At 35.3% G+C, this 25662-nt stretch overlaps 1 protein-coding gene across 4 annotated transcripts in view; it reads right to left on the bottom strand.

Annotated features, from left to right (window-relative positions):
- Positions 1-2799: 2799 nt before the first annotated feature.
- The window catches only part of LOC101024725 (tenascin-R-like), a 37795-nt gene continuing 14932 nt past the window's right edge, over positions 2800-25662 (bottom strand). For 2 of the 4 annotated variants that reach the window (XM_021922644.2, XM_021922646.2), the window contains 5 exons: positions 20214-20474; positions 16569-16699; positions 16270-16399; positions 11797-11891; positions 2800-4379 (listed from right to left, as the gene is read on the bottom strand). In XM_021922644.2, coding sequence (XP_021778336.2) covers positions 4194-4379; positions 11797-11891; positions 16270-16399; positions 16569-16699; positions 20214-20474 — 803 coding nt within the window. In that variant the 3' untranslated portion in view covers positions 2800-4193. Of the gene's footprint in view, positions 4380-9757; positions 10914-11717; positions 11892-16269; positions 16400-16568; positions 16700-20213; positions 20475-25662 lie in introns of those variants that run through there. The other 2 variants (XM_021922647.2, XM_031650635.1) reach the window with 2 other exon arrangements.

Here is a 25662-nt window from a genome sequence, read left to right as displayed (position 1 = left end):
TCAAGTGCCTACTATTTTATAAAGTACTCTTTTCTTTAAGTAAAATGAAAACAAAATTCTGTATCTTTTATGAAACTTTCCTGATAGTGATACGACCTTAGTTACTTTTTCCTCTGACAAAATTTTCTCTAAGTGAGCAAATTCTGTCACTCACACTAACTGTACTCTTTCCTTTACCTGTGTATAAACAAAATAATTTTTCATTTTTTTTTCTTCAATCTTTGCTCAATGATCTATTTGATCTTTGTATCTAACCAAACATATCTGCGTTTACCACTAGTTGTGATTTGCCACACAGGGGACTTGTAGCAATTTTCTAACAAAAATTTTGATTGGCTCAATTGGGAGGATCCTACTAGCATCTAGTGAGTAGAGGCCAGGGATGCTGCTAAACATTCTCTAATTAACAAGACATATCCTCACAAAGGAGAATCACTCAGTCCAAAATGTTAATAGTGGTAAGGCTGAGAAATGCTGCCACAGACTAAAACTTCTAGAATGGGTCCCATTTTAGTGTATTTGATTGTATACTTTACCTATCATAATACTCTGTAGAAGAAGACATTTGACACATGATTTAACATATTTGGTTTTTAGAAATAGATAAGGTATATAGTATCTATTAATATAGACAGATACTCCTCAACTTACAGTGTGGTTATATCCTGATAAACCCATCACAATTGATGCGATATTTTCCACTTGTGATGGGTTTATTGGATGTAACCCTTATGTAAGTCGAGGAGTGTACTGAATGCATATTGCTTCTGCATCATTGTAAAGTAGAAAAATAGTAAGTTAAAGCATTGTAAGTCATAGATTATCTGTATAAATAGAAAAAAATGTGCAAAGTGTTTGACTCTTTTAAGAGTCAAAAAGAATCTCAGGGGTCATCTAATTTAAATTTTTCAGAAACTTGATACCCAAAGACATCAGGTAACTTGCCCAGTAGTATTTAGCTAACCAGTGCCAAATCCTCGAGTAAAGCTGGTATATGAATTCTAAACTCATTCCTTGTTTTGCATTATCACATATATATCACATTTGGGAGAATAACAGTGTATGTGTTAAGCAGCATAAGGCCAACCCCCACAAAAGATGCCCAAATGCTAAACCCTGGAATGGTGAATATGTTGTGTTACATGGCAAAAGGCACCTTGCAGATGGAACTAAGATTATAAACCATAAACAGAGATCAACCTGGATTATCCAGGTAGGTCCAATCTAATCATACCAGCCCATAAAAGTAAAAGAGGAAGGCAGAAGAGTCACATATGATGGGGGGAAAGGGGAGATTTGAAGCCCGAGTGGCAGTGGACCCTCCTTTGTTGGATGTTGGAAGAGGATCACAAGTCAAAGAATGAGGCATCATCTAAAATCTGGAAACAACTGTCAGCTGACAGCCACCATGGAAATAATTACCTCAGTTCTACAACCACAAGGAATTGAATTCTGCAAACTACTTGAATGAGCAAGGAAATTATTCTCTCCTGGAATCTACAAAAAGGAACACGGCCCTACTAGTACCTTGATTCAACCAGAGAGAAGTATGTTGGACTTATGACCTATAGAACTATGAGATAATACATTTGAGTTGTTATAATTTGCTACAGCAAAAATAAGAAACTAAGAAAATATTGACAGCCAAATAATAAATACCCATACCCTGAATTATCACCATATGTCTGCGACCTCTGGGTCATTTGCCCAATCCATAGCCTTCAAGATCACTTAAGAGTAATTCTCATGTGTTACTCTTGCAATCTTGTACTTTTTTGAAAAATTTAAAATATTCATAGGCTTCATAGCTTCCTTTGGATTTAAAAATTACTCTCTAAATTACTCAGGATAGGATTTTATTCTCTTTACATATTAAAAAACAAAGTCTTTCAATATTGAATTGCTTATAGTTCCAAAAATACACCATATTCATTTACACCTCCATAATTTTGCATGGGCTGTTCCCTAACTCTGGAAGTCCTCCTTTTCACACACTCCATATCCTCTCTAGTCTGATTAGCAAATTCCTAATCCTTTTACAGACATTACCAGCCCCAAAGAGCTTTCTCCATCGAGGCCATAGAGCTAATCTTTCCCTCTTCTGTGTAACTACAATAAGTTTGGACATACTTCCATTGCTTCACCTGTTGCATTGACTTATCCTACATGTGTTTCCATGCTTGTATTCTTTACTATCCTGTGGCTGTCATAAGACTATGCTTTTTCATGTGTATAACACATATTAGGATGTCAAAGACAAAGAACACATTTTTAGGAGAATAGATGATCCCCAAATACACCACATAATTCCACTAGCTAGATCTCTAATTCAGTGTGAAACTGAATATAATATTAACCTCATTTATTGATCACTATGTGTCAAATAATGTTTTATTCAATTTATATTTCACATGTCATCTCAAAAATCTGCAGAACAGGCCAGGTGCAGTGGTTCATGCCTGTAATCCCAGCACTTTGAGAGGCCGAGGTGGGTGGATCACCTGAGGTCAGGAATTTGAGACCAGCCCGACCAACATGGTGAAACCCCGTCTCTACTAAAAATACAAAAATTAGCCAGGTGAGGTAGTGTGTGCCTATAATCTAGCTACTCAGGAGCCTGAGGCAGAAGAATTTCTTGAATCCAGGAGGCAGAGGTTGCAGTGAGCCGATATCACGTCATTGCACTCCAGCCTGGGCAACAAGAGCAAAACTCCGTCTTATAAAAAAAAAAAAAAAAATCTGCAGAACAGCCCACTAAAATGAGTACTTTTATCCTCTAAAATAGTCTATAAACTGTAAGTTTTCAAATTTCAAAAAACTCCACTGAAATTTTACCTTGAACAATACAATATATAACAGAAATGTGAATTTCTTAAATATTAAAGATAATTTGCATACCTGCAACAACCCTGGTAAAACATGCCAGATCCTCCAAGGTTGCCTCTTATTCTGTCTACCATTATGTTATATATTACACCATGAGTCACACCTGTAACTGTGCGCTCAGTCACCATTTCCCAAATAAGATAGTCTTTTGCAAATGTTCTATTTGATATATAAATCTTATAATGAGTGAAATTGGTCTTTGTTGTATTCCACATTAAATTTGAAGAAGTATTCACAGCTTTCAAGGTTAAGCCACAAATCCTAGATGGTTCTAATGAAAAGGTAAATTATATGTAAATAGAAATTACACATATATTAGTAAAAATAGAGCAATTATGAATATTATAATTTAAATATCTATGTAACAGTCCTTTAATTTACTCATGTATAATGTTCTTTTTTTTCTTTTTCTTTTCTCTTTTTTTTTCACGTATAATGTTCTATATGTTTATCTCTGCAAACAGAAAAATAAGATATTACATATGGGTTTTAAGTGACACAACAATATTCTCTCTAGTTCCCAAATGTCTTTCCTTAGTCAATCATAAATCACTCGTAATAAAGACATTCCTTTAGCTTTGTGTCTCTTGTAGCCATAAATATCCTTATATAACATAATCGGAATTTTGTTAGCTACCACCGAGCAGATAGCTAGATGCCAAAGAAGATGAAAGTGAATAAGTTATAGAGGGTGTGAGGGCTAGGAGTAAGGGCTTTTCCAAATGTGGCTCTTTTTGTTTACATCAAAGTTTTAGCATTCCTATATTGCTGCATTTTTAATCTGTTCATCAATGGAACTAATGTTGCTCCTTGCATTATCATTTAGTCTCCACTGAGAGGCAACCTCACAAATTTTCACGAGAACTGTTGATAACTAATATTATTATTCCACCTCACCCAGAAACATTACAAAACCAATTTACAATAAATCTACAAACTTCAGGAAAGAGAAAACAGAAGTACTCTGTTTATCAACCCTCAGGTCAGTAGAAAATGAATTGTGTTTATATTATTAGGGCATAATATATATACATGTGTATACATAGATATTCCATGTATGTAACATATATAACAATATGTACATACAAACATATATGCATACTTTTGGCTTCAGATTATTTTTAAAAACTCTGTGTCACTCTCAGTATATCTAGATATACAAATACTTTTATAAGTTCACATATTTTTGAGTTCTCTTAATCACATTCTTAAGATCATCATTATTTATCAGCTTTTGTGTCTTAAAACAACTATAATCATGCTTAGCCAAAATACTTTCAAGTGTTACAGGACTATAAAACTAAATGCTATCTATGATCTTCCTTACTTGTAGTCACTTTTTTCATTACAGATACACTGTAATCTTTGTCTTTAACTGTCTTCATTTGAAACATATAGTCCATGCCCAGAGTCATTATTTTTACTTTGGCTTTGTCACCATAGACAATGACCTTAATCAGCTTTTCCTTTCTGGATGGCATGCAGTAGGATATCTAGAGAAAGAGAAAAGTAAATTTATATTTTCCAAAGTTTAAAAAGCACTAACTCTGTAATAATCATATTTACCATAATTACTACTACAAGGTAGAGGTTGTGATCCTTCCTGTGTTCACTAAGGAATAATTTTAGGCTAGTAGAGGCAGAATAACTCAGTGAAGTTCACAGAGTAATAAGCATAGTCGATTGTCTTAGAAGTTTATGCACTAAAAGACCAATAGACTCCATCTGTTTTTAAAGTTCACATGTATATACACACATACAAACACATATACTGATTTTTAAGTGTATACGCATATAATAGATATATTACATAATGAGTAGGACTTACTCTTCTGCACACCTGAAACAAAAAAAAAATGTAAAAATGTATTTTAGAGATAGCTAATCATTATGGATAGTACCTACTACCTACTCTCTCAACTCCATGTAAACAGAAGACTATAGGAAGAGAAAGAAAAAAATCAATGGAGTCCCAAGTTTCTGGCCTAGCAGAGAATATCATGGCTTTTCCGTGGCTGCCCACAGAATGGTAAATAGGTTGCTTCTGCACACATTCTGACTCCAGCTAAATGAGGAGGGGCCCATGTATATCACTACCATACATCTAGAGTGCCTGCTAGAGGGATTGACATCTCTCAATTGGACAGATACTTAGGCAGCAGACTTCCTGCTCTGCCCTTATTCCTTACGGAGCAGAGCAAAGGGGAAATAGAAAGAGAAAGCAGAACAAAGAAAATGTTGCTGTGGAGCAATTTGTACACCCACCTTTGCCTGAACAAAAATGCCAGAGTCTCCCATGGGTCAAGTATGACCACTGAGAGTGATCAGTCTTGGATCATCTTACCATTACCCAACCCAAGAAGGCTGGTCACTGTGCAAGAAGACCTAGCAGCAAAAACCAGTGAGATGTGATGCCAGAGGAAGGCGCTAATAGGAGTTACAAATGTTGAACCCGAGCTGGGTCTGCCAAGTCAAGGAAATAGGCAATGGAAATAACCCCCAAGGTCCTCCAGAAAACTCACATATGTGCCTCAGGACATAGCCAGTGTTTGAAGAACTGTCAAACAGATGTCAGTGAAAGCCAGTCAGTATAGTCAGGGGAGTAGTAAAAAACAAGAGAGAGAACTACAATAATAGACACCTGAAATAGAAAAGGCACTTCAAGTTCTTGTTGCGTAGATTAGTGAATAAATGATAAATTTACACTACATTCTGGTCCATCTTTCATCATAACCTAGGCCAAGTCTACATATTATTCATTAAAACTCTGAGAGTGAGCATTGCCTTTAGAAATTTTCAGTGGTGTAATCTGATAATTCCAATAACCTGGAGTGTTTTTAATTCATTAAAAGCTACTTATAACAATTTTTATTCTTCTTTATTCCATACTTCATGTTTGTAGAATGCAAAGAAAGATATGTCAATTTTATAAGTTATTTAAACTTTATTATGCTTTGAAAAACAGCTATTATGTGGTAGAAGTCAAACAAATTTCCTAAGCAGACATAGTTATCACTGTCTTGTGGGAAAAGTGCTTCATTAATGAAGAAGATAATCCTGAGGTCTAGAAGCATACCATTGCTTATTGATTCATAAGGTGTCACTGATAATTACCTTACTTGTCTAATATATGTAGTGAGTAGAATGCTGAGAACTTCTGGTATGAAAAAGGATGGTAGGAGAAAATGTCATGCAATTATAGTAGAATATAATCTTAATAAAGTGCTAAGTTCAGGCACAGTCACATTAAGACATTACCGAAGGGTAGAAGAAAAAGAAACTAGTGATCTAATGATAAAAGTATATGACTAATTTTTTAAAATGTAATTCAAAAAATAGATGATTATCCCCTCCAAAAATTATGTAGAATACACATGCCTAATAGAAATTCAATTTGTGCTTTATTTCCACTTTTAAAGCATAGTTTGGAGGCATGTGATGATTAATTTTAAATGATTAGAGAAATGATCCCAATTATCCAAGTGCACTTCGCTAAGCAACCAGGATACTGTTACCTAATTCATTAAAATTTAACAAATAATCTAATTGACCAAGAAAGAATCAGATAACCATTAGTGATATAATGTGTTCAATAATAATATTCTGAACCTTAAAGATTAATATGTTACCTTCAAATCAGTTTCACTTAGTAACATACATAATTTATATCTCTGAAAAAAAGGTGCCCAAATAGAGTAAAAAGTAATTGTATGGTTATATATTTAACTGACAACAAATGAATTTATGGCCTCAGTTAACCCCACAGAAGATCATTCCATTTGACATTTGCCTTAAGATATAAGAATTGGAACAAACAGAAAAGGTTAAGAAACATAAATCTTTTACAATTAATATTAAAAATGCTTAGGCTTTTCATTACAGAATACCTATAGTGAATATAGGAATGAATTGAATCATTCTGGAAAGGATGGAATTTTTCATGAGTGATTTATTATTCAGGATGCCCCTATCATTGGATGACATTTATAAATGACAAATAGAATACTAATCCCTGACTTTGTGACCTTGCTAGTGTAGAGTATCCTCACCTCTTTTCCATGAGCATGAATCTTACCTGTTATTAAAAGGTCATCTCAAGTTCCACCCTTTCCCGATAACTATATTCAGTATTGATATATTCCCTCCATAATCACTCCAAGCATATACGGAAGCACTAGGTATATAAACTGTTATTTACTCATCATCTATTGAACATCTATTAAAGGGGGTTAGCATTATTCTAGGTACTAGAGATACTGTGTAAATAATACAGAAAGGGCTTCTGATTGTAGGAAAGTTACATTTCTCTGGTGGCAACTGATAACAAGCAACTAAATGAACAAATGAATGTGATAACTCAGCTAAATAATAGAGTGACTACTAAGAGGGATTTTATTTAGATTTGGTAATCAGGGAAGGATATAGGGAGATTATATTCGAGCTGAGAACTCAGTGACGGAAAAAGGTTAACCAAAACTGGAGGCAAGATGCCCGTGCAATGGGAATGTCAAGCATTAAAACCAAGTAGGGTGGGTGTGCTTGGCATGTTTGAGGAGGAGAGAGATATATATGATTGACACATAGTAACTGAGTAAGCTGGATAGTTAGACAAAAATCCAATCAGGTGAGATCTTGGAAACCATGGCAAGTGTAGATTTTATTTGAAGAGCAATGGAAATCCACTAGAGGATATTCAACCAATGTTATATGAATTGTAAGGAAATCACAAGTGGAAATAGAGAAACCAGTTAAGAGAAGAAATGCTATCATTCATCATCTAGGCTGCTGGTCTTGGTAAGAAAGGATAGTGACTGTGGACCGGGCGTGGTGGCTCATGCCCGTAATCCTAGCACTTTGGGAGGCTGAGGCGTGTGGATCACGAGGTCAGGAGTTCGAGACCAGCCTGGCCAACATAGTGAAACCCCGTCTCTACTAAAAATACAAAAAAATTAGCCAGGTGTGGTGGCACATTCCTGTAGTCCCAGGTACCCGGGAGGCTGAGGCAGGAGAATCGCTTGAACCTGGGAGGTGGGGAGGTTGCAGTGAGCCGAGATGGCACCACTGCACTCCAGTCTGGGTGACAGAGTGAGACTCTGTCTCAAAAAACAAAAAACAAACAAACAAACAAAAAACAAAAAGAAGAAAAAGTAAAAGTAAAAAAGAAAGGATAGTGACCATGACAAGAGGAATGCAGAGGAGATATAGAAAAGTAAACACATTCAGAAGCTGTTTCAGAGGTAGAAATGGCTAAAATAGCTGAGAGATTGATGGATAAGTGATAGGAGGAATCAAAGACAGCTGAGCAAGTGATTGAAGAACAAAGGAAAACTACAAATTTTACCTTTCATTCACCAAAACATTTATTGATTCCTGATATGCCTCAGACATAGGTCTCAGTAATAGTATATAACAGTGACCAAAGTAGACAAAACATCTGACTACAGGGAATTTGCATGTCAGAGCATTTGCAAAGTGCATTATCTTATTGAATTCTCACAGTAATTTCGTAGAGTAATAAAAATAATCTTCATTTGTCAGATGAAGGAATAGAACCAAAGAGGATAAAGATTTGCCCAAGGTCTCAGAGTAGGGAGTGAAGTCAGAATTTAAAGCAAGGAATTCCAGGGTCATTGCACTATACTGCCTACCACACCTTGTAAAATTACAGACAAACTGAACGTGCACATGTATATAAGACTGCCTCGCATTAGAAGGCTACCACATGAGGTCTGGAAGGAAGAAACTGTGGACAAATAAAAGGAAGTACTGCTTTATTCAGTACATAGTAACTTTGGAACTCCACTCTTAAGGAAAGCTAAAAGATTCCTCAAGGAAATGGCATAGGGATGTTAGCACTTGTGTATCAATAATAACAATCAAAGACAGCATGTTAAAAGTAACACAGAAAAAGTTAAAGGAAAGTTTCATAAAAAACTCTGTGTAAGAAAATGTCATTCCCTGCAGATGGGATCAGAGAGGCATCTGGGAAGAAATGGGATTTCAGCCAGACACTGGTGGGCCAATTTTTGCCATTCTTTCACTTTATCATTTAATCCAGATGACAATAGTCACTCTCTGTAACTATGCTGTCCAATACGATAGCCACTTGCTATCTGTGTCTATTGAGTGTTTAAAATGTGTGTAGCCTCAATTGAGATGTGTTCTAAGTGTAAAACAGACACTAGATTTTGGAGAATTCGTATGAAAAAGTGATGTAAAAATATCTCATTAATGCTTTTTATACTGGTTACATGTTAAGATTTTGAATATATTGAGGTAAAATAAAATATATTACTAAAATTAATTTTACTTTTTTACTTTTTAAAATATTTCTACTAGAAATTTTAAACTGTGCATATGGTTCACTTTTGTGGTTCACTTAATACTTTATTTCTGTTGGACAGTGCTGCCTATAATAAAAATATACTCAGGGTTCATAAAAAACAGCTGAAAGGTATAAGAAAGAAAACGGCCGACTTTCATAAATATTCTGTGTCAACTGCCTGATGTTTTCTAAATTCACAATGAATCCTTTTGGGTCTTAAATACGCATGCCAACGTTTATTTTCATGCTTGGAGTAGACTATACCTTCAGTTCCATTACAGTTCTGAGATTCTTTTTTTTTTTTTTGAGACGGAGTTTTGCTTTTGTTTCCCAGGCCCAGACTGGAGTACAGTGGCATGATCTAGGCTCACTGCCACCTCCTCCTCCCAGGTTCAAGCGATTCTCCTGCCTCAGCCTCCTGAGTAGCTGGGATTACAGGCATGTGCTACCATGCCTGGTTAATTTGTTTTTTGTTTTTGGTTTTTTGTTTTTTGTTTTTTTGTATTTTTGTAGAGATGGGGTTTCACCATGTTAGTCAGGCTGGTCTTGAACTCCTGACCTCAAGTGATCTGCCTGCCTCAGCCTCCCAAAGTGTAGAGATTACAGGCATAAGCCACCACGCCCAGCCAGTTCTGAGATTCTTTTAAAGGATATAAATCTCTGCACTCCCATCATTCATGAAAAGAAAGCCGGCAATCTAACAGTTTCAGGGAATTACTCACTAGAATACATATTTGGTGTTCAAATGAATTTCACAGTTTGTCCTTATCTTTTGAACTGTCAGAATGCTGGGCAAAACAAAATAGGATATCTGTTTTGTAAAGAAACTTGTATTTTCAAATTTATTACCAGAATATTACATGCAAGTATATCACTAAGAGCTAAATTCTTCTCCTGAAAAAAAATTGAATTTTTCTTCTCCTGAAAAAAACAAAATTGATTGAAGTTAATATATGTGAATCTGTTAAAAATTTAAGGTATGTGTGTCCTTACTTTCTCTATAACATAGACTTTAATGATCTTACATGCTGCACAGACGCCATTATTTTACATTGCTAGAGAATGTTTAGAGAGTTTGGTGTTCTGAGGACCCTGCAGAGACAAATGGAATTTACACCGCAGTAGTAGAATTGATAATACTTGGTGACTGAAGACGGTATTTGTTTAAGATTATTTCCTTTTGAAATTTACATTGATGAATCAATCAGATCTTTAACACATAGGACCCCTTCCTTTTGGTTTCAGGGAAAGAGAGTTATCTGCTCTTCCCAAGGCTAAAGATATTCAGAGGCTTGATCTAACCTCCTTTAGTTCTCTAGAATATACCACGAGGACAAGAAATTGTTGAAGGAATGAATTTTTTGAATTTGCATGTTGAATTTGTTAAATTAATAAAATTGGTTTTGTTCTCAAAATCATTCAACTAAGTCTATAGGCATACATAATACCCTCAGTCATTTTTTTAAAAAAAGTCTTCTTGTTGCTTATTTCTTCAAATCTTAAGCATAACAATAAAGAGACCAACTCCATTTGTTTTGTTTCACTGGATCTGGATTGGCTTTCTATTCCAACCTGGGATAATTACATTCCCTTCTTTGGGAATTTAGGGAGAAATTATCTTTCTTGGTGCCCATTTGTGCTTGGAAGTTGTATATGGCATTCTTCTATTCACCACATGAATTGCTCAGCAGAAAACGTTGGTCTTCAGGGAAAAAAAAAAAAAAAAACAATAAGGCCAATAAGCAGAAAGAAGTAACCAGACAAAAAGAAAATAATCCCTGGGTTCTCAATGACCTTAAAATAACTGATTCCAATTCTTTCCAACATCCAGTTCTACTGGTCTTCATAAGGGACTCTTGCATTAATATTTGTTTTCTTTATTGCTTAAACTATTTTAGGTTGTTTTCTGTTATTTGAACTAAAGTTACCATCTCCTACCACTGGAAACATTGATTGCCCCCACAGACTACCAAGCAATAATGGTATACTAGAAGCATTTCCATTTGCAAACCATAAGATATAGAACGGGTATAATTTGTCCTCATGCCCACTGCCAGATTACATTATTAACAAAAAGGCAGTGAAAATGTACATATTTACCTGATGAATAACAGACAGTTGGAAAGTGCTATTTAGGCTAAAAGTCTTCTACTGTCTAGGCTAAAAGTCTCCATCCAATTAAATCTCTAGGATGGGACGGAAAGAGCATGTGGCAAATCACGTGGCTGTGACTTCTGGAGTCTTTGTGCCAGCCAATGCTGTCACAGGAGCATTATCCTCCAGCACCACCACTCCTTTATTCACTTTCTTGGTACTACGTAACTACGTATGTACTTGTTTATGTCCACCAAAAACCAACTCCTCGAAAATCAAGTGTCAGTTTTACACACATTTAAATACTTTCCATAACAACTCTGTACTTTTAAAGAAGTAAATACAAGAATTACTTGGGGGAGAAATCCTACATTAATGAAGTGGCACAATAATTTCTAAAACCATTAATGCAAAATGAATGACAAAAAGAAGGAGTGAAATAAAGACCTGGATAAACATCAAGATGGTATGAGAGCATCAGTGTTATTTACCTGAAACTTTTCAAACCCTCCTTCTGGTAGTTTCCAAGACAAACATACCGTGTTTTCTTCTTGCCCCAAAATTAGCAAATCTGATGAGTCTGGATCTAAAGAAATGAAATAAGACACCAGGACATCTTTTAAAAGACATTTCTACCACTAAATTATTTAGGCTGAACCAATAACCTTGACTTTGAAGAGTAGTAGATATGAGACATAAAACCTAGGCTTATCCAGTCAATTTTAGCACTAAGTGACCATGTGCAAGCTATTTACCCCAAGTCTAAGCTCTCTATCTCTACAAGGAAAGAGAAAAAAGAATTTCTGGAAAGTCTTTTCCAATAATAAAATTATGGATTTTCCCATTTATTTTTCTCACAGCAGAATTCAACTTTAAGTTCTTACAATTGATATTGTTTACTTGTAATTTATATACTGAATAAAGAAATATATCTCCCCTCTTTAAGTTCACAAATTCCTTTTCTCTGTAACCACTTTACCTGAGATAGTTCTAGAAGCTTATTTTCCAAATTGGCAACATGCCTCTATTTCAAACCTATATTGCAAATTAAACTATTGTATTGCTTTCCTTTGCTAGAAGAAATGTAATGTTAACATTTTATTAAAATAATTTCACCTTAAAAATTCAAATTTTGAATTTTTTTGCCCCTACTTACATACTGATGTAAGTTTATTAGAATTCATCCCTGTGGTAGATTTAACCTGAATCACTGACTCACACTCCTTTATATTCTGTTTCTATAATGCAATTCCCTTACAATTGGAATTAATTTATTGTCCCATAATATATTTTAACTCTATTTTGTACATTTATTAATATTCCATCTACTTCCAAATTGACTTGAGAGGACTTGCAAATAAACAAAGGTAACTAAAAAGATAAAAATATCAATAATATATAATAGAAGACAAAAGACAGATTGCAATATGGGAGACATTAAAGAAAGGTTACCAGCCTTGTTTAAGAAAACATAGTCAAAAAGGCAACAACATCACGAACAATGGAAAGTATTATTATTAACCTCAGGTTAGAAATAAGGAACTTGCAGTGCAAACGGAATACGATTTTCACAAAGTCACAGAGCTAGAACGGGTAGAGTTAGTCTTTCCTATAACATAGTGGCCTTTCCACTGAAGCACAAGGGTTACAAAGTCAGAATTTGATGTCAGAGAAATGTGAGTTCAAATTTCTATCATCTTGTATAAGTGACTGAAATTCTCTAAGGCTCTGTTGCTTCTTCATTTGAAAAACATGTACAAAATATACATCTCATTATGATCCGTACAATAAAGGTTGTCATTCAGAATGAAGTGATATAAAGCATAGAAAATGCTTAGCAGAGTACCTGATAGAGGCTCTCAATGTGATGCAATCAATGTGATGATGACCATGGTGATGATGATGACAATGAGAATGACAACACCCAAATCTAAGCAGCAACTAAGCTTTCACTGATATATAATAATGAGCTATCTTTTTTAAAAAATTGAAAACTTTTCTCATCTATTTCTGATGTTTCTTTGAATGGTCTTTATGAGAGTCAGCAGGGTCATATCAGTTTTAGATGCCTGGGATAAAATCTCACCTTCAACAATGAGTTATGAACACCTCTGAGCCTTAACCTACATTTTGGGTAGCCTGCAGAGATTTGATGCAGTTACTGAAGCACATAATACCATGCTGGTGTATAATCATACCTCAATTTTTTAGTTTATTTTCACAGAATTGATTTGACCATTGCTGCATTTTAAGTGCTTTCCTTCCTTCACACTGCAACTTCTGCAATCAAGCCTCTTCTCATAACTAAGAGGACCTTGGTACTTGAGCACACTTTCATAGGACTCGTCCCCACAAGTGAAAGGACTTTCTGAAATAGCTACACATGTTCAGAGCAAGCATGTAAGTCAAGTTATGCTAATAAGGTCAGAAGAGGCAAACAGAACCCAAATAATTCAATCAAAAAGACAGTATTTTTTTAATAAAAAAAGTCTATATTTTTTCATGCCCCAAGTTTATTTTCATAAAATGTTAATATAGTCCAAGTACCAGAAAAATATTATTTCATGCCAATAATACCTTAGGGTTTTAAAGTACTTTACACTTTCATGAAGAGTTTCACATTTCACTTTAGTAACAGGTTATTTTACCTAGGCAGGAATAATTATTCTCATTTCCTAAGTGAGAACATAGTTGTCTTGCCTAAGGTCACATAATTAATAAGTGATAGAGGCAGGAATATATCTCAGGCATTCTCGATGTAAATGCAGTGCTCCTTCTCTTCCAGCATATATAAACCACTTTCTAGTCATTCATTTCTAATTAGGCATTGTCCTTAAATACAACTATGTCTGTCTTCTTTTTACCCATGAAAAGTTAATTAAATATAAAATTAACTTACAAGTGCTAACCATGAGGACAGTAGGATGGCTTCTTTTCAGTCCCTTGTTAGTCATAACACTAATTAAAAATTCAGTCCCTGGAGAAAGGCTCTTAAATGTGAATGTGCTACAGGTTAAAGAAAAGTGACATATTAAAACATTTAGCTCGGACACATTTGGAGAACTCAATTTTCTCACCTGCAGAAAAATTTGTATATGTTTCATTTTTAAAGTATCTATCATGGAAATAATTTGCTATGCTTAGGCACAAATGGTTAATCAAAAATCATATCTTCTTACAGAGAAATTTTAAGTAAAAAATAATGTATCATACATATGATAATATTCTGAATTCATTATTTATTTTCAGAAATAATTTGTTACAATATGTCAGACCTAGTTATTCTGATCACATTGTAGTCCAAAAATTATCTTGCAAAATTTTCTCATTTCTGTTTGTATTATCCCATTAAGAGAGCTTTCTAAAAACATATATAAGATGTTAATTTGTGTTCCATGTTAACTGGATATAATTTCTTTTCAATATTTTCATACCTCTTAGTGGAGGACAGAACTTCTTCTTTCATTGAGCTTTCACTGGATATGGAAACAATGTAACCATCCAGAGGACTTCTAGCTGAAGGCCAGCTAACAGTTACTGCACTTAGGGTTCTGCTATGTTTCATAAATTCAGCTGCACTTGGGGCTATATCATTTGAAACAGACAGTAAGAGAACATTTTCTATAGCACAAAGCACCTGCCAGCCCTGAACTGCTCTCAGGAATTGACTCTATGCAAACCCTGAGGATAACCGAGGCACTCCTTTTTGTTAAAATGTAATTTGATTTAATTTAATTTTAAGTTCCAGGATACACATGCAGGACGTGCAGGTTTGTTACATAGGTAAACATGTGTCATGGTGGTTTGCTGCACCTATCAACCCATCACCTAGGTATCAAGCCCCACAAGTATAAGTATTTATCCTGATGCTCTCCCTGCCCCGCCTCCATGACAGCCCTAGTGTGTGTTGTTCCCCTCCCTGTCTCCATGTGTGCTGATTGTTCAGCTCCCACTTATAAGTGAGAACATGCGCTGTTTGGTTTTCTGTTCCTGTGTTAGTTTGCTGAGGATAATGGCTTCCTTTTATTCTACCTGCTAGATATGAGAAGTTAAAAGTATTGTTTTAAAACAGCCAGAATTATTTTAAACTTTGAAATAAAATACATGTGTGTTTTAAGGGCACAAAATGTGTCCCAGTAGCATTGTACTCAAAATGTCCCTGGCCTCTAATATGCAGGAAGTAGATCTCATACCTTAGTCTCGTGTAATCACTGATTTCAGAAATATTTAATTATTTTTAGGACTCATCCTAATTAAATACCAAAGAGTGCCAAGTCTAATTAGCAGGAAAGTTAATTGCAATCTGAATATGAAATGCCTCCCTTCTTTCCTGAGGGAAAAAAAGTTAAATTAAATAGTGTATAATGGGTGTATTGTTTTCTCTTTAAAATTCTCCCATATATGAGAAAATAATCAAACTGTGAAGATATTCTCTCTCAATCTCATTCTTTCTTATTACAGTAAAAGAATACCAGACATGGCCAGGTTCTAAATATATAAATCAATGTACCCATTGCATCAATGTCAAGAATAACTAAAATAGTTTAGTAGAATACTTGACAATTTTACTTTACTAGATACGACACCTTATACATTTGCATGCATCTTTCCCAGTCATCCTTTATTTCATATGATTACCATGGGATAGATCACCATCTGCCTTCGGGAATAAAATGTTTATACTGGCAATGTGGCACTTCATTATCTGCCTAATGGAAAATGGGGTAATTACATCACAAATGGAAACTCTGGCCAGACAATATGCAGTTAGCAATGCTACCATCTGACAATACATACTTAAAAGGATGTTGTGATAACTCATACTAAGGAAAAAGAAAAAGATACAAGAGACACTGCCCATAAAGAACACCTGGGAAGAATGAACTACTTACTAACCTTCCCTTAAAGGACCAAGGAAATATGTGAACATGAAAGAAACTCCTAAGGTGCCTACATAGGCTTACCTGTCTGTATGTCTTTTATGTTAGCAGTAGTGTCTTTAAAACCTTCTTTTTCAGTCCGAATTGAAAAGGTGTACACTGTGGCAGGATCCAGGTTAGAGAATATTGCTGCTTCTTGAACCACCTTCTGAACCTATCAATCCAAAAGAATACATTATCAAGTGGTGTTTAAGAAAAACTCCACAATTGAACACAATTAGGAATTATTTAGTTTCACTACTATACAATGTAAGAATGCAGTAATGTTGGTTTCAGCATGAAAGATTCAAGTTTAATTCCTCCAAGAGCTCTTTATAACATACCATGAAAGCAGCAGCATAGTTTATGCATGTGATTTCATAATGCTGGAAATTCCCAGCAGCTCGATTCCAGAGAATTTCTATAGAAGAGTCTGTAACTTTGCCTTCATGGATATTCAGTTGTGCTTCCAGACCTATCCAAACACACAACAAACTTAAATTCCTCTTGGAAATTTCCTAATTTTTTTTAACTTATCTCTTAAAAGTGAATAAAAAACATAATGACAAAAAGAACAATAGTTTATTAATTAATCTATGCTTCTATCCTAATTAAAAATAGTTGTTTACAGCTTCAATGACAGTTTGTAAAATACGGTAATCAGTTCCAATACTGAAAGCCATTGTAAATACCATCACATACAGCTAATTTTGATGCTGTAGCAAAAAACTACATAGGAACAAATTCACTGAAGAAAACACATAATATTCAAGAAAACAAAAAGAGATTAAAACTATTAACATAAGCTGAAAAGACAACAGAGAAAGAAATATGAATTTTACATAAGGAAGTGAAAGTATCCCCTTTGTATCCAATATTTGCTGAAGCTAAAAATAAATTGTATCTGATGAGTGTTAATGTTTATTTTTCCCATTTTAAAGATTTAATCTAGCATAAGGAAAAAATTATTTCAGAAGATGGGGAAAATGGCAGCTTTAAACTATCATCTTATATATTGATTTATTTTGCTGATTGATATCACAGTATTGATGTATTTAGATAATCAGGTAGCAACTTTGTTTAAAGACAAGAACTGCCAAATACAAAGACTGTAGCCCATAATGATTTATAAAGTAATGAAGACAGGCAGAGAATACAGATATAAAAAGTACATAGAAATTGAAAGGAAAATAAAATATAAATAGGTTTTGAAATGATTATAAATATGCTAAAATGCTATCAAAATAATGTGATTTCTGACATCAGTTTGGGAGTATTTTGTAGACAAGTTGAATTTAAACAGAAATGGAAAGGTTACAATTTGTGGGAGCAAAGATACATGGCAGCCTCGTGACCTAGGTGGATATACATAGAGACAGGAAGAGCAAATAATAAGGTAACTGGACATGTTATAAGTCAGAATTATGTTCTTAGGACTCCATGTGATTTTGGTTTGTATGGCATTTATTACTCTTCATCATTAATTTTGACATATACTGGATGGATATTTTAGATAAATTGTATGCTTTCCAAATGTTCAATATTAATATATGCAGAATTTGTAAGTGATTTAAAGAGAAGATAAAACAATATGAATCTAAAAATGCAACTATTCATATAAATAAACACCCAGCACACATATATAATAACAAACATTAATTTTTTTATTATTATTATACTTTAAGTTCTAGGGCACAAGTGCACAATGTGCCATGTTGGTGTGCTGCACCCATTAACTCGTCATTTATGTTAGATATATCTCCTAATGCTATCCCTCCCCCCTGCCCCCACCCCACAATAGGCCCCGATGTGTGATGTTCCCCTTCCTGTGTCCAAGTGATCTCATTGTTCAATCCCCACCTATAGTGAGAACATGCGGTGTTTGGTTTTCTGTTCTTGCGATAGTTTGCTGAGAATGATGGTTTCCAGCTGCATCCATGTCCCTACAAAGGACACGAACTCATCCTTTTTTATGGCCACATAGTATTCCATGGTGTATATGTGCCACATTTTCTTAATCCAGTCTATCACTGATGGACATTTGGGTTGATTCCAAGTCTTTGCTATTGTGAACAGTGCCATAATAAACATACATGTGCATGTGTCTTTACAGCAGCATGATTTATAATTCTTTGGGTATATACCCAGTAATGGGATGGCTGGGTCAAATGGTATTTCTAGTTCTAGATCCTTAAGGAATCGCCACACTGTTTTCCACAATGGTTGAACTAGTTTACAGTCCCACCAACACTGTAAAAGTGTTCCTATTTCTCCACATCCTCTCCAGCACCTGTTGTTTCCTGACTTTTTGATGGTTGCCATTCTAACTGGTGTAAGATGGTATCTCATTGTGGTTTTGATTTGCATTTCTCTGATGGCTAGTGATGATGAGCATGTTTTCATGTGTCTATTGGCTGTATAAATGTCTTCTTTTGAGAAATGTCTGCTCATATCCTTTGCCCACTTTTTGATGGGGTTGTTCTTTTCTTGTAAAATTGCTTGAGTTCTTTGTAGGTTCTGGATATTAGACCTTTGTCAGATGAGTAGATTGCAAAAATTTTCTCCCATTCTGTAGGTTGCCTGTTCACTCTGACGGTAGTTTCCTTTGCTGTGCAGAAGCTCTTTAGTTTAATTAGATCCCATTTGTCAATTTTGGCTTTTGCTGCCGTTGCTTTTGGTGTTTTAGACATGAAGTCCTTACCCATGCCTATGTCCTGAATCGTATTACCTAGGTTTTCTTCTAGGGTTTTTATGGTATTAGGTCTAACATTTAAGTCTCTAATCCATCTTGAATTAATTTTCGTATAAGGAGTAAGGAAAGGATCCAGTTTCAGCTTTCTGCTTATGGCTAGCCAATTTTCTCAGCACCATTTATTAAATAGGGAATCCTTTCCCCATTTCTTGTTTTTCTCAGGTTTGTCAAAGATCAGATGGCTGTAGATGTGTGGTATTATTTCTGAGGGCTCTGTTCTGTTCCATTGGTCTATATCTCTGTTTTGGTAGCAGTACCATGCTGTTTTGGTTACTGTAGCCTTGTACTATAGTTTGAAGTCAGGTAGCATGATGCCTCCAGCTTTGTTCTTTTGCCTTAGGATTGTCTTGGCAATGCGGGTTCTTTTTTGGTTCCATATGAACTTTAAAGCAGTTTTTTCCAATTCTGTGAAGAAAGTAATTGGTAGCTTGATGGGGACGGCATTGAATCTATAAATTACCTTGGGCAGTATGGCCATTTTCATGATATTGATTCTTCCTATCCATGGGCATGGTATGTTCTTCCATTTGTTTGTGTCCTCTTTTATTTCACTGAGCAGTGTTTTGTAGTTCTCCTTGAGGAGGTCCTTCACATCCCTTGTAAGTTGGATTCCTAGGTATTTTATTATCTTTGAAGCAATTGTGAATCATCATCTCCACCCAAAAACTCCTTAAGCTGATAAGCAACTTCAGCAAAGTCTCAGGATACAAAATCAATGTGCAAAAATCACAAGCATTCTTATACACCAACAACAGACAAATAGAGAGCCAAATCATGAACAAACATTAATTTTAAATATTCAAAAAGCTTAGGAAAATATACACTTTTTTCCAGACAAATGTCAGTATGGGGAATAGCAAGCACAGTCTTAGATCATGTGCTCTAAGATATTATCAGGTCTCCTAGGCTCAAAAAATAAAATTTTATTCTCATAATTGGCTTAAAATTAGTCACATTCCTTGCTCTTTGATTAAGTCATTTAAAGTTCTGGTTTAAATGCAAGCATTTCTTTTTGTGAAAGGACAGATAAAAAAATTCTTCAGAGAGTTTCAACTTTCCATAGATTTAGCTCTACCTGTACACAGGCAATGAAAGATCTGGCTCAATAGTAAGGCATTTAAAATTACCTTAAAAGATCCTGGAAAATGATTACATTAAACTAAGTATAGACTCCTCATTTGAAATGGTACACAAAATTGAAATCAAGAAAAAGCTTTGCAAGTCTTAAAATACTTACATGTTTTTACTGCAGGCACATAATACATATCACTTAATTTAGTCCCACTGATAATGGAAACAAAGAAATTATATTCTGTGTCTGGGGCTAAATTGTCAACAGTTATTTTATTACCATGGTGTAAAGCCATGGTCACATTTGCCCCTCCTTCAATTACAATACGTATTCCATCAAACACTCCAACGTCAGGCATTTGAACAAATAAGATTACAGAGGTACTATGCCTTTCACAGGGGATAACAATCCAGACTGGTTTGGGCTCTGAAAGATAAAAACGAGATTTATAATTAGTACTTTTTTAAACGTCAATCATATTTCTCTGCATTTGATCTAGCATGTTCCAGAATTTGTGAGAATATAAATGTTTATGCATTAAACTTATGTCTACTATGTTAGCATTAGACAGAGAAATAAGGTAGATATTCTGACAGGTTATACATACATGAAACTGAAAGTACATAATTAACTTTTATTTACTGATTATCAGTAACAATCACAAGAAACACAAATCTGAGATTTTTTCATTATGTTTTACCTTTTAATCTATTCATTAAGTAAATGTTTTTGAGAACCTATATACAAGGATTAGTGCTCAAATAAAGTAAATAAGGCCAGGTTCTTGCTTTCAAAGAGTTCTCAAATCTCAGGAAAGAGATTCGTAGATTATTAACTAGAATCTCAAATAGTCAGACCTGAGCTAGTGACATGAACAGAAACTTGCTTAGAACAGAGGAGGAAATCACCAATTTTAGCAGAGATAATTGGGGAAGGCTTTCCAGAGTTAACGATGTTTTATCTGAGTCTTGAAAGAGTACAAGTTTACCAGAAACAGTATGTGTGAAGGGGAAAGGGGAGTAATGAAGGAATTCCAGGAAAAAAAAAAAGATAATCAAGGGCAAGGCATAGAAACCAAAAAGGGCATTGTCATGTGTTCAAGGAATACCAAGTTCTTTTAGCTCTTTAATAGCAGGATATTCTTTGGTAAGTTACTTAGCCACTCTGCCTTGGTCTTCTTCTCTAAAAGGAGACTAGTATCTACATTGCAGAGTCACTGTTTTGATTACATAAGAAATTGCATTCATATATAAAGTACTTAGAGTAGTGTCAGGCATGCAGCAGGCACTCTGGGTGGCTGAAAGATGGACTGCATGGGAGGAATGAGACGGGGCATACAAGGGCCACCTCTGAGGCTGAATGCATCTGTAAGGGGCTTTGCATGCCATGCTATGGAGGTCAGACTGTATCCTGGAGGCAACAGGGATTTTGAGCAGGCATGTAATTTCATTTTTAGAAACACATTTTTGGCAACAGTTTGGAGGAAGGATTCATTTACATTTTACACTCTCCTTGACCTCTGCTAAAGATTTTGATTGTACCTCAATTCTCTACTGTGCTATTTAAAGCAGATTTAAAATTTGAGATAATTTCTAGTCACATTATTTCTTTCTCAGGTCAATTTTAATTTCAGTACGATTTGTGGGTGATGGGGATAGCATCCAGTATTTCCTTAAGCCTGCATTTCTCCCAAGCAGATATCTTCTCCTAAGATATACAATCTGAAAATGAATTTTTTCCCTCCAGAGCATAATTAGATGGCCTTTCCTTTTCAGTTTTATTTGCGACATCTGGTTTGATACAATGGAAGTTGTTCCAAGTTACTGTTAAATATTTGATAATGTTATTCTGCTACTTTACCCAGAGCCAGTACTTTATGAAAGAATGTCCACACACACCTATAATGAGAATTCCAGAACATAAAATCAGTTCAATAGCTATACACATTTTTGTGAGCTGCAACTTGCAAATTTTTTGCCTTTTCCATTCTTGCTGGTGATGAGGAAATGTTCAATAAATGAACCATAACCAATTCCATACGGTGTACTACTGGGTTTCAAGGCATTTTATCATAGTTTTCCTTCTCCAGTTACATTATGTTAACTTTTATTTTTCCATCATCACTAATATCTTCTGTGGGTTTTCTCTTTAAACTCTGCACAGTCCCCTTCAGTTACAAAGGTCTTACAGTTACTATGACATTCCCCAGACAAGAGTAACATCCCACACACATCTAATACATCTGGATCTGTGGACAATGATCTATGAAAGCTTCCAAGTGTGGCTTAAGCAGGAATTAAAAGATCTTGGGATGGTAAATGAGTGATGAGTATAGTCATAGAGCCAATTCATTTCCATGTTGTTCGGCACTGAAAACATTTTCTAAAAAAGAGAGGAGACTTTAAATAGGCATGGTCTAATGTAGGTTCTAAAAGTATATAAAAATCAGCGTCATCCCCTCTAGAGGGTAAACATGGGGTTTTCCATCATTCCCACCTGTCCTAGAAAATAAGTCAAACTGTGTAATGCATGACACTATAGTCACCAAAGCTGGAAAGGTGTAGAATAGGACAGAGTTCTGTCTTGTCTTAAAAGTTATATCCTGATCTGGAAAAATCATATGAGAAAAGATTTCACGAAAAAAAAAAGAATAAAAGAAACATATTGCCACATACTGGGGACTTTCGGCAAGTTTCTACCTCTGGACTGTGATTTCTATCCTGATCCGTTGTCCTGCAAAAGCTTTATCAAAAGAAATGGTAAGATCAGGGGCTACATAAGATTTTTTTTTTCAATATGAGGTGAACTGAACTAGGCCAATTTCAAAGGCTTTTATTATAGGCAAGGTAGAACAAAGTCTGAGGGATGCTCCTATCATAAAATGTATTCTCCTATGTCAAGAGGGGAAAAAGGGAAATTCAAACACCAGCTCTCCAATAGCTCTTTTTCCCTCAAGAAAATCTGGGTATAGTTAATTCCTCCAACAAAGAGAGATCACACAGACTGCTGAAATGGCTTTACTTCCCACTGTGCATGGCCATAGCTCCCCAAGGCCACCACTCCATTCCTACTGAGAAATAAAAATCACAACAAACACTCTTATAGCACGGATTTGGTGCCAGGCACCAAGTCCTTAAATTACATTACCTTCATAAAATGGATAAGATTATTATTATTATTCTCATTTTAGAGAGAAAGAAGCTGAGGACCAAAGAGCCTGAGTGACTTTGCAAAGGATGTAAGAAGCGGCTAAACCATGGAGCTGGAATACAAACCCAGGCAATTTGGTTCCATGGTCTGTGCTCATAAGCACTGCCTTCTTCCCAAGGGCACATTTGATGGTTCAGGTGCACAATCATAGCTAGAGATCAAGTTCTGCTGGTTATGTTCAGGACAAATTAGAGAGAGGCACAGACAGATAAGTTTCAAAGGGGAAAGGGAAAAAAAGTATGTGTAAATTATATTTTCTTCTACATGCCCATAAAAGGCAAATGCCTCTCTTGCTTGGCTATTTCAAAGTATGTGGCAGAGAGATAAATACAATGTGGTAAATTACATGTATCAATAAATATCTGTTGAATGAATGCATGCAAAAAAACTTGTTCCTATGCACCTTGGGACAGGTTAATATTTGCTTTAGGATATTTGAAGCAGTAAAAATGATGCCTGATAAATAATCTGGTGATGCTAAATCTGATAGCAAGCCTACGAACTGCATAGAACACCCACGAGAAATAGTGGAGTGCTTGAAGGAACTAAAGATAATTAGTCAGAAGGAAAGAAGATATAGGAACCAGGGACACCTTATGGATGTCTCTAAACATTTGCAGCCTGTCATGTGAACCTCAGAGTGGGTTTGCTTTCTGATGTCCTAGAGAGTAGACTAGGACCATGATGGGGAAAATTTTGGAAATGAATTACAGAAGCCCTGAATGACCAGAGATATTGTGCTGGGAATTATGTATCACATGAGAGCATTGGCAAGATCTCTGTCCTAACTTCAAACCCCAGAATGCTATTATTATTCTTAGGATTTGCATATGTTAATATGTGTTTCTGCATCCATGTTGAATACCAGTTTGACAAACAAATAATTGAATTACATAGAGCTAGGAACTCTATTTAGGCTGGAGATAAGGAGCTGAACAAGAGCTCTAGAAAGAGAGGCAAAACAAGTTTACATTTTACATGGCAGATGGATGAAATATGCTAAGTACCCTAGAGGCAAAGAATTATGAGGCTTTTGGTTTTGACCTGGAAGGAAATTTAGAAATAACATATTAAATGTCTCAAGTTTTTGAGAAAGAAAACAGATCCCGGGATGACATGGGGACATTCTCTAACCTCAGACTGCTAAAACATGAACTAAGAAGAAAAACCATTTTCCATCTTCACAGTTTAGTCCTTCTGCTATGCCAATAATCATTTAGAGGGTTGTTTCATAGGCATGAAATAATTCTTCTTGGTAACATCTCTTTCTTAGTTTTCTCTTTTATAACTGCTTCTTATTATAATTATCTTTAGGTAGTTTTCTTAGAAATTTAAGCCTGGAAGTTCCACACATAAATTTAGTTTTAGTCTTTGGATGGTAAAATAGGAAGGTATAGCCCTGGTTGAGTGTGGATATTATCATTGCATAATTTTTTGGATCAATTTTTTTTTCAATCAGACTGCCTGTATGGTTAGCTAGAATGCCTGTAAGGTCCAATAATTTTCTCTTCTTCAGTGTCATCACCAAGCACCCAAATTGCTCAAATTAAAAGCCTAAGTTTCTCCCTTTTTTCATGCATCATAAGCAGCCCATCTTGGACTTCCTACTTCCACACAATTAAATATATCTCCTCCTTTCCTTCTGCACTGTCCCTACCCTTGGTTACCATAATCTTTTGCCTGGGTTTCTGTAATATCATCCTATCCAGTTTCTCAGCTTTCAGTCTTGCCTCTTCACAATTCATTCTTTACACAGAGCAAGAGGGAACTTTTTGAAACATAGGTCAGATTGTCACTCTCCTGCATAAGACCCTCTATGGTTCCCACTTCCCTCAGAACAAACTCAAAAGCGTAGTCTACTGGATCCATGTGATCTCACTCCTGGGTACCTTTCCAAGATAATTTATTTCTACTTTTCTCCCTCCTAATTAGATGCACTGCATACACTGCACTTTTTGTTCTCAAATGCACTAAGAATTTTTTGAATCTTGCATCCTTTATGCTTGTGTTCATGCCTGGAGTACCCTTCCTCCATCCTGACCCATGACAGATCCTTCTTATCCTTTGGCCTCCGTTCAAATATAACTTCCTTCCATTACAGTCCATTTACGGTAGAACCCCCTGGCCATTTTCAATAACTCTCAATCACATCACTTTCCTTTTCCCCCCTAGTATTTATCACAATCTACAAATATTTATTGTATTTATTTATTCAATTTACGAATATTATTTTTTCTTCCTCTCTAATAACTACTCAATGATTATTTATTGAGTGAATTAATCATATTTGAGAAAAACATGGAAACATTATTTATTTATTTGAGACAGAGTCTCACTCTGTCTCCCAGGCTGGAGTGCAGTGGCTTGATCTAAACTCACTGCAACCTCCACCTCCCAGGTTCAA

This window comes from Papio anubis, chromosome 9, assembly GCF_008728515.1.
Source record: "Papio anubis isolate 15944 chromosome 9, Panubis1.0, whole genome shotgun sequence".
In the NCBI taxonomy this organism is placed as follows: domain Eukaryota; kingdom Metazoa; phylum Chordata; class Mammalia; order Primates; family Cercopithecidae; genus Papio; species Papio anubis.
The sequence above is the reverse complement of the archived record's forward strand: the minus strand, read 5'-3'. Positions and strand labels throughout refer to the sequence as shown.